This window comes from Candida jiufengensis (genome assembly GCF_024610255.1).
Source record: "Candida jiufengensis strain CBS 10846 chromosome Unknown scaffold3, whole genome shotgun sequence".
NCBI lineage: Eukaryota > Fungi > Ascomycota > Pichiomycetes > Serinales > Debaryomycetaceae > Lodderomyces > Lodderomyces jiufengensis.
Window position 1 is genome coordinate 1,191,374 of NW_026261560.1, and position 14,872 is coordinate 1,206,245.

General features: G+C 26.2%; 6 protein-coding genes across 6 annotated transcripts; 1 reads left to right on the forward strand and 5 right to left on the reverse strand. All coding sequences in view use genetic code 12, as the record gives it.

The window, feature by feature from the left end:
- KGF54_002989 (uncharacterized protein) lies at positions 1 to 630 on the reverse strand (the record flags this gene model as incomplete). Its single annotated transcript, XM_051763527.1, has 1 exon — positions 1 to 630. One exon carries the CDS (start codon positions 628 to 630, stop codon positions 1 to 3), a length of 630 nt encoding a protein of 209 aa, XP_051620359.1.
- A 3,409-nt stretch (positions 631 to 4,039) lies between these two features.
- KGF54_002990 (uncharacterized protein) lies at positions 4,040 to 6,421 on the forward strand (the record flags this gene model as incomplete). Its single annotated transcript, XM_051763529.1, has 1 exon — positions 4,040 to 6,421. The coding sequence occupies one exon, from the start codon at positions 4,040 to 4,042 to the stop codon at positions 6,419 to 6,421; it is 2,382 nt and encodes a 793-aa protein (XP_051620360.1).
- Positions 6,422 to 6,887: 466 nt separating this feature from the next.
- YAH1 (adrenodoxin) lies at positions 6,888 to 7,400 on the reverse strand (the record flags this gene model as incomplete). Its single annotated transcript, XM_051763530.1, has 1 exon — positions 6,888 to 7,400. One exon carries the CDS (start codon positions 7,398 to 7,400, stop codon positions 6,888 to 6,890), a length of 513 nt encoding a protein of 170 aa, XP_051620361.1.
- Positions 7,401 to 7,622: 222 nt separating this feature from the next.
- On the reverse strand, positions 7,623 to 8,333 carry VTI1 (v-SNARE protein; the record flags this gene model as incomplete). Its single annotated transcript, XM_051763531.1, has 2 exons — positions 7,623 to 8,182; positions 8,240 to 8,333. The coding sequence occupies 2 exons, from the start codon at positions 8,331 to 8,333 to the stop codon at positions 7,623 to 7,625; spliced, it is 654 nt and encodes a 217-aa protein (XP_051620362.1).
- Positions 8,334 to 8,463: 130 nt separating this feature from the next.
- KGF54_002993 (uncharacterized protein) lies at positions 8,464 to 11,622 on the reverse strand (the record flags this gene model as incomplete). Its single annotated transcript, XM_051763532.1, has 1 exon — positions 8,464 to 11,622. One exon carries the CDS (start codon positions 11,620 to 11,622, stop codon positions 8,464 to 8,466), a length of 3,159 nt encoding a protein of 1,052 aa, XP_051620363.1.
- Positions 11,623 to 12,563: 941 nt separating this feature from the next.
- On the reverse strand, positions 12,564 to 14,214 carry FCY2 (Fcy2p; the record flags this gene model as incomplete). The annotated part of the gene is made up of 2 exons (XM_051763533.1): positions 12,564 to 13,675; positions 13,740 to 14,214. 2 exons carry the CDS (start codon positions 14,212 to 14,214, stop codon positions 12,564 to 12,566), a joined length of 1,587 nt encoding a protein of 528 aa, XP_051620364.1.
- Positions 14,215 to 14,872: the final 658 nt, after the last annotated feature.

Genomic DNA, 14,872 nt, shown 5'->3' on the forward strand with positions numbered 1-14,872 from the left:
TTAATATGGAAAAGAAGGAGTGATTTTAAATAACCATTTTCTATAATTATTTTGAATCAATTCATTATTACTTTTTATAATTGAATCATTTTCATTATTATTTGATTCATTAGTTGTAGTAGTGGTTGTATTAGTTGATGAATATAAATTTTTAGTGCAGTTATGTAATTCACTTGATAATGAATCCATTTTTTTCTTGCATATTATACATTCATATAGCAAATGATCTTCTTCTTCTTCATCATCTAATTGTCTTGAATAATTATAATTATAAGATGATGGTGATAAAATTGGTGATATTAATAAAGAATTTGAATTATTATTTGAGTTTGAAAAACTTGATGATATTGAATCTATTGATGATAATGATGATTGTCTATTATTATTTGTTGAAGTTGTATAATTATTATAATGTTTAATATCGTTATTATTTATTATTATATCATTTTGCAGTATTGGTGTATTTATTTCTTCTTCTATATTTAATTCAAAAATATCTTCATCATCAAATGAATTTAAATTAGTAGTTGAAGATGATGAAGATGATGATTGTTGTTGTTGTTGATATTGTAAATTATTTATTGATGGATTAAATTGATCAAATTGAAAAGTTGTATTAGTAAATGCCATTGTGATATTATTATATTGTCTTGTTTATATAGTATGTAATTAATATATTAAAAAGGTAATTAGGTATAAATGTAAAGTAATATTAATGATTACTTATTGATGATTGATTAATGATACTGATTGAAATTAATAAAATCAAAATCAAAATGATGATATCTTTTGATCTTTTTATAATTAATGAAAATAAAAAATTCTGGTTGCAAAAAAAAAAGAAAAACTGTGAGTAAAAATAAAAAATGTGGTGGTTATATTTTATTTATATGTTTTATTTATATAATAGTAATAGTAGTTAATAGTAGTACTAAATAACTATTAGTAATTTTTTTTTCTTTGTGGCATATTAAAAAATAAATAAAAAAATAAAAAAATACTGCATATAATAACTATGAATCTAGTTTCTTATTTCTTAAATATTTACACAGTTAAGAATTAAGAAGTTTTTTTCAAATTACACAGTTTATGAAATCAAAATTTTTTGAATGTGGTGGTGATAGTAATGGTGGTGGTGGATGTTTAACTTTTGACTCTCTTCAAAACTTTTAAAAAAGTAACTATGGTTTAAATTGGTAACTTTTATTCTATTATCTTCTTACTTAAATTCAACAAGTGACTAATCAATAAATTTTTAAGTTAAATTTAATTTTATTTTAATCAGCTTATCTATTTATTTTTATGAAAATATTTTACCAACAAAACTTCTTTATAGAATCATACACTTTATTTTTCGATTTTATTAGTAACAATTGTACTTAGAGATCAATACATAATAATTAATAATCCTAATTACGTATCTCAAAATAAAAAGATTTTCTATTTAAATTTAATTGATTTACTCAAATAGATAGAGAGATAAGAAATAATAGTATGTACTACTTGAATAATGTATTATTATAATAATTTAATAATACTGTGCTATGTAAAATAATATTAATTTCCCCAATTTTCAAATTTTGTAAATATGTAAATTATTTTTTTAATAATAGAAAAATATGGAGATATTTTAATTTTAATAGTACGTTATTATTATTATTATAATTATATGAAATTATGATTAATCGCGTATTGAAACTATATAGTAATTAACAACATATACTTAAAATATGAATAAGATAAACATTGAAAGAAATTAAAGACAACCTTTTTAAAGTACTCCTATAATTTTCAATGATCTGTTAATTATTATGTTTTAAATTTGTATGAAAAACATTGAAAAAAATTTTTTCCCTTACAACGAAATTTAATAATAACTCCTATATAATTTATAATTAACTACTATAACTCTTATTTAAATAACTACTAAACAACTACCGATGTATTACAAGAATATATGAGTATTAAATTGACTCATATCTTTATCCCTTACTTGCGAAGTCCATATCGATTTTACAATTGAGCAAATAGTAATTTAGTTTACTGTGACTTCTTACTCTAAAACTCTATTTTCGGAGATCAATGTGCGTGATTGGATAGTACTTTAATCAATTTCCTAATCGGTCATATTTTTAACAAATCGACTTTACATTGAGTTATGAAATCACTAAGTGCTAAATCAAATTATTTACAATTAACAATAGGTTAATGATCCACTCATTATATCAATTGGATGGATTGTTTAAAAGTCATAGTCAAATTGAGTGATTTATTTTAACAGCACACTTAATTTCAAACTTATCTTATTTTTTTACTCCTCTTCATTAATTTTTGAATTTGTGTTGTTTAAGTCATTAAAAAATATTCATTAATAATCAAATTAAGTACGAAATTGCGCAAAATCAAAAATGTAATCAAATTTCCGAATTAAACTCTAAAATAGATAAGAATCAGAAAAAAAAGGTCGAATTTAATCTTTTGTGTTTCATTAAACGAATTAATTTTTTGATTACAACAATAATAATGTAAAGATAGAAATGATAAGAATGTTGAGATAGCAAGTGTGGTTGTAATAAGAGCGAGTCAACTCTGACTAATCTTGATAAGACATTACTTAGAGATACTGAGATACTTTTTTTACTTTCCTTTTTAAAAATCATGGCTTGAATAATTTATTAATGTGTCAAATAATTTTTTTTTTTTTGTTGTTTCAGAAATTTATGCAATTAGAAAAACATTTCATTTTAACTCACTCACAATAAAAACAGTTTGAACGATGTGTTAATAAGTCGATAATCGGGTTCTTTGCTGTCGAATACAAATGTAAGAATTTTAAGCCCTCGATAATTTCAAATTGTCAAGAATAATATTCACTCACTCTTAAACATTTAGATCCTGGGATCTTGACAAATAATTAAGTTGCTTTCTTGGAATACTCATAGAATATTACAACAACTATTTCAAGACAAATTGGAAACTTATGAAACAAAAATGAAGCCACCACTAACAAACTATCCACATGCTTTTCTTTTTAAACTTGCTCAATATTCAACAAGATTATTTTTTAACTTTTTGTTGAATAAACTTTTTTTTTCTATTATTTTTTTCACTTCACTAAGAAATAAAATTAAGTGATGTCAGATAGTTCGTATCATCAATCACAACGTTTCTTAAAATGATATTATTGCTTATCTTATGATTGTCTGATTACAGTAATTTTAGGAGTGATATAATAACATCACTTACTCAAATGGCATGAAATAATAACTTATTATTTTATCTTATCTGTTCGCACATTAGGAGAAAATAGAACTTAAATTATTTTATAACTCGTGGCCTGTTCTGATTATGTCAATTTCTTTTTCCCACTACCCCGTACGGACATAAGAGATTTACAAAAGGAGCGTTTTCGACGGGTCAAAAGGAATTTTCGACCTGTTACGTGTTATTAGGTGATGAAAGAAATCTTCTAGAATGTACTATTTTCATTTTGATTATCTTGGTAACAATTGATATCAAGAAAACCTAAATTTTGCGGACATGTATCCCTTTTATGAAAATGTGTTAATTAACTCAGCAAATACTGATCTATTTGAAATCTTGTTTGATATATTTACAAGTCCGTTTATAATCTGATTCTAAACTCCAAAAAATTTAATACGAAAGTGAACGCATATTTTTAAATTGATTTGTTACTGAACAGCCAGGAATTGATAGTTGATTGACTTGTAAAAAGCTGTAAAAAGCTCAATAGTACAAAACTTACATAAAAACTAGGAACATACATAATCATTAATAACGAATTGGATACATAGATGATACTTTTGTTTTACAGTTGTAAAAAGTTAAAAAATTGTCGCAAACTGAATGTCCTAAAATACAATAACTTGAAAATTGATCAAAAAGATAACATTTGACCTATAATTTCTTTTTTCTTTACTTTAATTTATTATCAATTAATTTGGTACCTTAAAACACTTCGAATCAAGACAAATAATTGTCTAACTACCCGAAATATTCATTAATCAGAAATAATCATATGGACCAAAATTTAAAACAAGTAATAACACTAGATTTTTACCCTCATGAAATTTTAATAAAAATTGTTGATTATGTCGGAATTGAAAATTTGATAAACTTATTAACGGATCAGAATCAACCATTCCTTGATTCACATCATAATTTAAAAAGTTGTATTAATCATGTAATTGAAAATGGTAAATTTTTACAATATAATAATAGAATTAATAGACCTTCATATATTCATATGTATTTAAGGATTGAGAATTTTACAAATAAATCAAATTTATCATTTTTATCAAATGAAGAAGATTTTTTAATATTGAATAATTATTGTTCGAGAAATAATTTGAAAATTGAATTATATATATCTTACTATATTTGGAACTTGATAGATATAATAAATTTTAGAAGACTAGTTACAAATATTTCGATCATTCACAAAAATGATGACTCAATTAAATATAATATTGAATTAGAATTTCAACCAAGTTTTCAATATTTTTTAATTTTAAATTCAATTTTTGAAAAACTTTTAAAATTTGGCTCCAATATAAATTCAATTACAATTGATGATTATAATTTAAAGTTTGATTTAAATTTAACTAAATTTCCAAATTTGAAAAAATTATGGTTAAATAATTGTGAAAACATTACAATTACAGGGTTAAAAGAGCTGAAATTAGAATATTTGAATCTACATAAAATTCAGAGAGATATTGTGGAATTAATCGTGGAAGATTATTTAAATATAGATGAAATTCCACCAACTGTACAAGATCTACGACTAAGTGATATTAATATTACTAATTGCATACGCCACCAAATTGCAACATTGACCTTAGACACAATTAACTTCGTCGATCTTGAGACTATTTCCACTTTAATTAATTCTACTTACAAAAACCTCACCGTGAGATTTGAGTTGATTGCATTTGATATATACCTACATGCGAGAGATACTATAGGTCCTCATATTAAAGTAAACCACCCTTATCAATCTTTTACATCAAACTTACCAGTCATACCTCAAATTTCTGCATTGCAAGAATTATGTATTCAAAATCTTCATGACCCTGAACTGCTATATAATCTCAAATTCAATGATACATTGAAAAAAGTCACCTTTTCAAATAATGAAATTGACAATTTGTCAAGATTAATAAGAAAATTTTCAAGTTTTGACAAGATTGAGTATTTAAATTTAGCAGATAATCCAATAGATTGGCATAATTGTACCAAAAACTTTGAAAATTTTATAAATTTGAAATATTTGAAACTATCAAATACTCATATTGGTTTAAATTTACCATTGATTAATCTCCCAGACTCAATTGAGCAATTATCATTAGAAGTCAATCAAATTGAATCAATTGATCAAATTAAATTTCCTCAAAATTTGGTAAATTTAGGTATTGGTTCAAATAAAATAAGAATAGTTTATAAACCAAATTTCCCCATTACTTTAAAAACAATTCATTTTACTGAAAATTTGATTTCAAAAGTTGATTTATCTACCAATAATAGAGGTGAAATATTGAGAATTGAAATATTATATTTAAATTATAATAAAATTAATAATATGGCTAATTTAAAATTACCAAATAGTAATACTTTGAAAATTTTGAATTTGGATAGATGCAATATTCCAAATTTAGATTTCAAAATATTACCAAGTATTGAAGAATTAAGTTTTATTGGGTGTCTGATTGAAGAAGTTCATTTAGATTGTGAAAAAGAACATTATATTTGTTCAAAATTAAAGTATTTATGTTTATCACTAAATAGAATTAAAACATTTTCAAGTGAGACAAAATTGCCAAACTCGATATTGAATCTAAATTTATCAATAAATGAATTTTCCAAAATTCCAACTCAGATATCAAACTTAAAGAACTTGGAAAGTTTAATTTTATCAGAAAATGACTTCACTTCCATAACGTACGACTTTAGAAGGAACTATAATATAAAAAGTTTGGACTTATCATTTAACAATACTTCCAATTTAAATTTATCATTTCCAAAAGGATCATCAACAAATTTACAAATAATTAATTTATGTTCAAATGAACTATCAGATTTCAATATGTCAATGATAGGTCACGATCCTAAATCCAAAACACTACATTCAAATCTAATTGAAATAGATTTAAGTGACAACCATATACCAAAAGAACTGCTTGAAAAATTAATAAATTCAAATAACGGAGTCGATGCTTTGCCAAACTCACTTGAATTATTAATGTATGAAACTGCAAATAAACACGATTATAACACGTTCCATGCGATTGATGCTTATGAAGATCAATACAGTATAATACCTGATTATGAAACTAGTTTAAATGCTTTAAGTAGATCTTTTTGTGTTGGTAAAAGGGTAGATTTACCAAGTGTTTCCTAGTTAATTTATATAGAACATCATAGATTGTAATAGAATTCATATCCCAAAACCTTTTTGATCAGTAGTGAGCCCTATTTACGTAAAGTATATGAAAGATTTCAATATTATGATCTATTGACATAATTGTTGAGGTTTAAAGTACTTAAAGAAATATTGGTTGCAAAATTAATTCTATTCGTCGGATCGAGAAAATTCAAGATCCGAGATTTTATTTACTAGGCTGTAAACAGAAACAAGTAAAATTTTATCAATTTACCAAATCAGTTAGATTTTCTGAGAGGGTATCATCAACTACGCCTTTCTTAACAATGTAAATAAATAATCTAACAACGTTTAGTTAAAAATTTCTTCTATAAAAGCAACTCCCCAATTTTTTATCGTTTCAATTGACTCAATAAAGCATAAATGATAAATAACTATGTACATAAAATATCAATTTTTTTCTTTAAATCAACTTTTGGCTCTTTTAGTTAAAATCTTTATTTTGTAAATTTCTAGTCATGGCAGGTAATGCAACTCTTAATCCATCTAATTCTTTTGTCATTTTAACTTGGCATCCTAATCTTGAAGTTTCAGTTAATCCAAAAGCTAAATCCAACATATCATTTTCATCATCATCAGGTTCTGGAATTTCATCATAAAATTCTGGATCAACTATTATATGACAAGTTGAACATGCACATGATCCTCCACAAGCTCCTTCCATATCTAAATTATGAGCTTGAGCTATATCTAATATATTATCACCTTCTGCTACTTCATATGTTAATTGTTGTCCATCTTTTGTTATAAATGTTATATGAAGTTCTTCTCCTGGTTTTGGTTTGTGTAAGTGACCATGATTTAGAAATGATGTAGAATTTAAAAATCTTTTGAGTAGTGGTTGCTGATATTGCTGTATAAAATGTCGACTTGAATTTGGTATTATTCGTGTGTTATTGGTGCTTCTCAATAACTGAGATATGCTCCTTCTTATCATTTGAATTAAATATGTTGGTGGTTTTTAGAATATTTATGATGCTTTTGATTAATTGATTTAAAATGAAAATAAATATTTTTTTCTTTCTTTTCTTCTTCTGTGCATTAAATTTTTAAAGCCGTTTAATACTGAAATAGATCTATCACAAGCAAGTACATAACCAAACAATCTACTTTGTACCAAGTGAATAGTCAAATTAAAATTGTATATTAACGAATAAAATTATCTAAATTTACTAAAAAGAACTAAAAATATTAATAAGATTAAAACACCAATAATACCATAACTTATATATTTATTAGCAGTTAATCTTCTTCCCATACTTTTCAAAGTTTGTATACTTTTATCAACATAAGAATCAGCTTGCATTAAAGTATTTCTTGCACCAGAAATTTGTTCTCTTTGAGATCTTAAATCATTTAAAATATTACCACCAATACTTTCAGTTTCTAATGCTATTCTTTGACTATCTTGTAATCTTTGTGATGATCTTTCTAATGATGAATGATTATTTAATAATTGTTTTCTTTGTGAATCTCCTATATTTTCTTCTTCATCTCTATACCTGGATCCAAATAAATCATGTTTATCTTGAGAATCTGATAATTGATTATATTTCTTTTTAGTTTCATCTATTTGTTGCTTGTATTGACGAATCTTTGTATTATATGATGATCTTTGATTACTTGGGAGATTTTGTACTTCTATACTCATTTGATCTAATACTTCTAATGCTTCATCATTAGCTGCTTCAATTGATTTTAAATACGTTTTTCGTTGTTCTAAATTGAGTTAGTAATTGAATTAATTGAATTACAATTAATTCTGTTAAAACATACCTCCCTCTACGGATTCTATTTGTGCAATTTTACTTTTAGCTTCTTGCAAAGCTAATTGAAAATCATTTTCATATGTATTGAATGAATCAGACATTATAATTGTTGTTGCAAAGGCTGTATCATTATTCGATTACAAAGATTGTCATTTTTTAAAATTAAGTGTCAGTTAATAATTTTTAATTCTATACACGACCAACTATTTCTATCTCTATAAATTATTTGAATTAATTCCTATTTAATCTTGTTTCAAATTCATCACCTGAAACATCATCATCATCTGTTCTTGTTTTATATTTTTTAAATGCAGCTTTTACTTGATCTAAAAATTCATCATCAACTTCAAATTCTGAATCTAATGATGCACCAGATTGTGTTTTTTGTATTTCAGTTAATTCTTGTTTTAATATTTCATCAGTTACATTTACACCATGATCTAAACCAACTAAATTTATAGCTGCATTTGCTTTAGCTGTTGCATCTTCTTCATCATCATTAAGATCTAATGCATTTACTGTTAAATTTAATAATGATTTACCTGATTTTCTTCTTACCAATTTACCTGAAAATGGACCTGCTTTTGGTTTAAATTTAGATACATCATCTCTTGTATCTGCGCTATCATGAAGATAACAAGATGATTGTTTTCTATGTAATGGAGTTCTTGGTGTTTTTGGTATTCTACATGAAACACCATTATCATGAATCCATTTGGCAACCACTGCTGTCCAACCACATTGATGTGATGCTCCTAAACCTCTACCAGTATCACCATCGAAATATTCATAAAATGGTACATATTCTTTGAAAAAAGGATCTTTGTTTACTAATTCGTTATCACCGTTACAAGCTCTATTACCAGCTTCATCTGGTAAGAATAAATGAATTAAACGATGTTGAATTTCTTGAGCACATTGAGCTAAATTAAGATATTCACCTGATCCAACTGGACATTCAACTTTTAATTCTGGTCCGTAATATAAATAAAATCTTTGTAATGCTTCAACCAATAAGAAATTAGTTGGGAACCAAATTGGACCTCTCCAATTAGAATTACCACCAAACATACCTGAATCTGATTCACCAGGTAAATATTCAACTTTAAAAGTTTCACCGTTAACTTCCATAACAAATGGATGATCTTTATGATATTTTGACAAAGACCTTATACCATATGGTGATAAAAATTCATCTTCATTTAACATTCTACTCAAAATATCGATTAATCTTTCTTTTGAAACTAATGACAATAATAATCTTTCACCTACACCTCTTGTTTCCATTGATGCAATATTTCTCTCGGCAATATCTTTTCTATGTTCAATAAACCAATTTAAACGTTTTTTAAATGATGGGAATCTTTCTAATAACTCTGGCTCCAATGTCAATGATGCATATAACGGAATTAATCCAACTAATGATCTTACTGGTAACGATTGAGTATGATGTTCACCATATCTTATGGCATCATAATAAAATTTATCTTTTTCATCCCAAAGTGAATTTTTGGTAATTCCTGCTTCATTTTCACCTTCAGTACCTCTGAAAGTCATTGCATCAGCAATGATTACGAAATGTTCAAAAAATTTAGATGCAATATTTTCATAAACTGGTCTAGTTTTAGCTAATTCTAATGCAATATTTAACATTTGTAATGAGAAGAAAGCCATCCAACCTGTTGAATCAGCTTGTTCCAAATTACCTCCAGTCGGTAATGCTTCTGATCTATTAAAAACACCAATATTATCTAATCCTAAAAATCCACCTTCGAAAACATTATGACCTTCAGCATCTTTTCTATTAACCCACCAAGCAAAGTTTAACATCAATTTTTGGAAAACTCTTTCTAAAAAATCTATATCTTCACGTCCATACATTTTTCTTTCTATTTTGAAAATTCTATAAGCTGCCCATGCATGAACTGGAGGATTAACATCACTAAAATTCCATTCATAAGCTGGGATTTGACCATTTGGATGCATATACCATTCCCTTAATAATAAATCAATTTGATTTTTAGCAAACCATGGATCAATCATCGCAAAAGGAATACAATGGAAAGCAGAATCCCAAGCTGCAAAGAAAGGATATTCCCATTTATCAGGTAATGATAAAATATCATCAACATATAAATGACTCCATTCTTTATTTCTACCATTTGCTCTATTAACTGGAGGTTTCATTGTATTTGGATCACCATAAGCCCAATAATTATGAACGAAATAATAAAATTGTTTTGACCATAATAAACCTGCAAATGCATATCTTTGAATTTGTCTTAATTCATCACTTATTGGTAATGGAGAAACTTTCCAATAAAATTGATCAGCTTCATTTTGACGTTTTGCAAATATTTGATCTAATTTATATTCATCAACTTCCGAATTTTCTTTTGTAAATTTATAACGGATGGTAACGTAATCACCTGGTGGAACTCCACCATTTTCATTAAATACATACCAAGCTGCTGCTTGAGTACCTTCATTATCTGGATTAATAGCTTTTTTATTATCATGTACAACTCTTTCATGGAATGCATCTTTAACATATTTGTTTTTATTTTCTTGTCCATATAACTTTTTGGTGTTAGTTTCATTATCTGAAAATATTAATTGTGGTTCAACATCTGGTGATTGATCTGTTTCACCAGGTGATGGTGCAAATGATAAATATCTTTTACCGAATTTTTCAGTTTCAACTTCAATTGTATAATCATTAATTTGTTTTACATGAGGTTTTTTTTGATTTTTATCTTCTTCTGTACCCCAAGTCCAAGTATTTCTTAGAACAACATTTGGTAAAATATGTAATGGTGCAGGTTTATCACTTCTATTATAAGCAGTAATTCTAAAATATAAATCATCAGCTGAATCTTTAGCGCTTTCAAAAACAACATCAAAATATTCATTATTATCAAATAATCCAGTATCTGTAATTTCATATTCCTTTTCCAATCTTGTTCTATTACCATTTTCTGTTTTCAATTGTTCATAAGGAAATTCATTTTGTGGATATTTATATAAATATTTCATATATGAATGTGATGGAGTATTATCAAGATAATAATATAATTCTTTAACATCTTCACCGTGATTTCCTTGATTATTAGTTAATCCGTATAATTTTTCTTTTAAAATTGGATCTTTACCATTCCATAATGCCATTGTAATATTAATCAATTGTCGACGATCTGATACCCCTGCTAAACCATCTTGTGACCAACGTGTAACTCTTGCATAATCTTCAAATTTGAATGCGTCCCATGCATTTCCATCAACACTATAATCTTCTCTAACTGTACCCCAAGATCTTTCAGATACATAAGGACCCCATTGTCTATATTTGATATCTTTTAATCTTTCTTCTTCTGCTGTTAAACCAACCATACTTGTAAAAAAAAAAGATGAATTGATAATAGAAAAGAAGGAATTAATATATGGTAGAAAAGGGAGTTGAAAAATTGAAATCTAAATCAAATTTGAAATCTAATAAATAAAAATTATTTAAAGTAGCAAAATTAAGAATATTAATTTCTTTGGTTTTGTGTTTTAAATCTATGGGGGATTTTTTTATTGTAAAATTGAGATCAATAACTAGAGACAACGATAAGTTTTTGATTTTCACTGAGATTCTAGCCTATCTTGCTATTTGTATTAACCAACTCGTTTAGCTTTACGGCAGTTTGGTTTTGGACAGTTTTCTATAGCTCGAATTAATTGTTTGACATGTCAAACAGAATTACCTAGTTAGGTTTGTAGCTTTCTGATATTATGGATTGCTACTAAGATTTTTTTAAGAATTTCTGCAATTAGACCAAATCTAAGTTGATTATTGTTTTACACATTTGGACAAGTTTGAATCACAATATACTCCATATACAATTCATAATCAACTCGTATTTTAAATCTCCTATTGCTTCGTAAATATAATTTTCTCTCTCATGTTACATCTTAATTCAAGGCGACATTTACAAAAATTGATTACAATTTCTAATAGAACGCATATATGTTTAAAAATCAAAATATTGATTAAGGTAAATATAGAATGGAATGGAAGTTTAAGTACCACATTTGACTCAGATAAAAATTATGCTTTTGATAGGGGAAAAATCGGACTGATTATTCCAAAGATTTAAAACTTAAAATTTTGGTAGCTCACAAATCATCAACCTTATTATGGGGAAAAATGAGGGGAAGAAATAAATTTGTTTCTGTAACCATTATTACTAAATTTGAAACAAGTTCATTACTGTACAAAAATAGATAAGTTTTTAATGTTTCTAATAAATATTATTAATTCAATACTATACAGTAAAATATAAAGTCTTTTATCTACCTATGTACTTCAATTCAATTGGTCTAGTCAAACAATAAGCCAAAAAAGATATAGCAATATTCATTTCTAAAGAAATATCACCAACATGTTGAGCAAATACACCAGAATACCAAGTTTGATCCATAAATACAACAGTTGAGCCAACACCACAAGCAAATGCAAATATTCCAGCTAATGATATACCATAACTTTTTTTATCATTAAAATCATCAATATTATAATTATTAAAATTACATTTTCTAAAAATTATATGTTCTGCTGATATTATTCCTATATAAATTGATGAATTATATCCAATAATTGAAAGAAAATTAGCCATAGCTGATTCAAATACGTAATAAGCTGGGATTGAAAAAGCTAATGATATTAAATTCCCAATTATACATAATAAAACTCTTGGAATTCTTTGAAAAATTCTTTGTGATATACATTGAGCAGCTAATGAAAGTGAATAACCACCACTTAAATTATTTTGAACTGCAGATAAAGCTAATACAACAACTAAAAATTTATAACCACTATTATTACTTTCTCCAACTATTATTTCATATAATAATCCACCAAATGAGTTTGAATTGAAAGCATCTTGAAAACGTCCTGGTGTATAAATACATGTTGTAACAGCTGCTCCTAAAATACATGAGATAATTGCTGGAATAGATAATCCTAAAGTCATTGCTGTTGCAACTTTGAAAGCACTAATATTTGGATCAAAATATACTAAATAATCAGAAGCACTTGGAGCCCAACCCATTGTAAAAGATATAGCAACAACAATATATCCCAATACTCCTCTTGCTGTAGTTTGACTCATATTACCCCATTCAAAAGTATGAGATTGAGTAAATCTTGCAATTATAACAATATAAACAACTAATGTTGGAATCCATGCATATCTCTCATAATAATGAACTGCCTTATAACCTAAAACTGTTAAAAAACATATAATTAAAACTAATACAAGACAAGCTAACCATGGTTTAAATCCATGATTTACTGAATTAAGTAATTGAGCTGCTGGAATAATATTTAAAGCGTTCCAACCTATACAACTGATGACGTTAAAAAATGCAAAAATTCTACCCATAACATTTCCTGTCAAATCTAAAGATCTGGTTAGTATATGATATCATTTGGTTGCAAAAAGTATTTTTGAGGTTTTACATACATCTTGAAGCAATTTGTTGTCTAAGACCAGTTTTTAAACCAAATAAACAAACAACACCAACAACAGCACCACCAATAAAAGTACAAAAGATAGAACATAATACAGCAGTTCTAAAATCTAAACCCATTATTGGAGCTAATGATCCAGTACTTAATGCACTAACCGCCATTTGTGGTGAAAAAAAAATAGTGAATGGAATCAATAATGAAGTATCTTTTTTTTCTTCAATTGGAACTTTTTCAATACCTCTTGTTTCAACATTAAGATATCTACCCCATTTTCTAAACATGTTCATAATTGATGAACCACCAGTAGATTCGGTATGTTCATTTGATTCTGAATTTTTTTCATTTATTTCATATGAATCTGTGTATTCTATTTCATTTTGAATATATTGTTCTTTGGCGGTCTTTGATGGAGATCTCTGTATATCGTGTGACTCTATAATCTCTTCTTCATGTATACTTTTCCCCATTTTTATAACTATTTTGATGAATATGACCTGGTATGAAAAAGTAAAATGAAAATAATAAAAGTTATGAAAGTATCAGCTATTCAAGCTATATCATTAGCAGTATGGAATAAAGTGAAATATTGGGGTCTTATATTTGAAAAAAAATTAAAATCTCTTTTATAGTTTATCTATAAATTCTATAAAAACTAAAAAATTTTCAGATAAAAGATTAGAAATCTTGCATAATGATAAAAAAAAGTAATTAAAAAAAGATTGTTTCATACGGCTTAAAAATTCAGATTCCATCTCAGGCGACAGATTCAAACCCAGTAACTAGTTCCATCCGTAATAATTTTATTGTACTAATTTAATTAATTTTGTTCCAATGGAGGTGACTTATAATTTATTGACGTATATATAGTTGCTAATATTTTAGATCCTTTTGTTTCAAGTTCAAGAAATTTCTATTTTAAGATTTGACAGATTTTTAAAAGAAATAAAATTATTTTTTTAGCTTTTCGTTAAAATTTAAGATCTCATACGTTTCACAAAATCTATACAGAACTATTTGAATAAGTAAAATAACCTGAAAATCAATTAATAACATGAGAATTATGGGGGCATCCTCAGAGAAGATAGTTGCAATACTTCCTACACATGAATATTATTATTATTATAC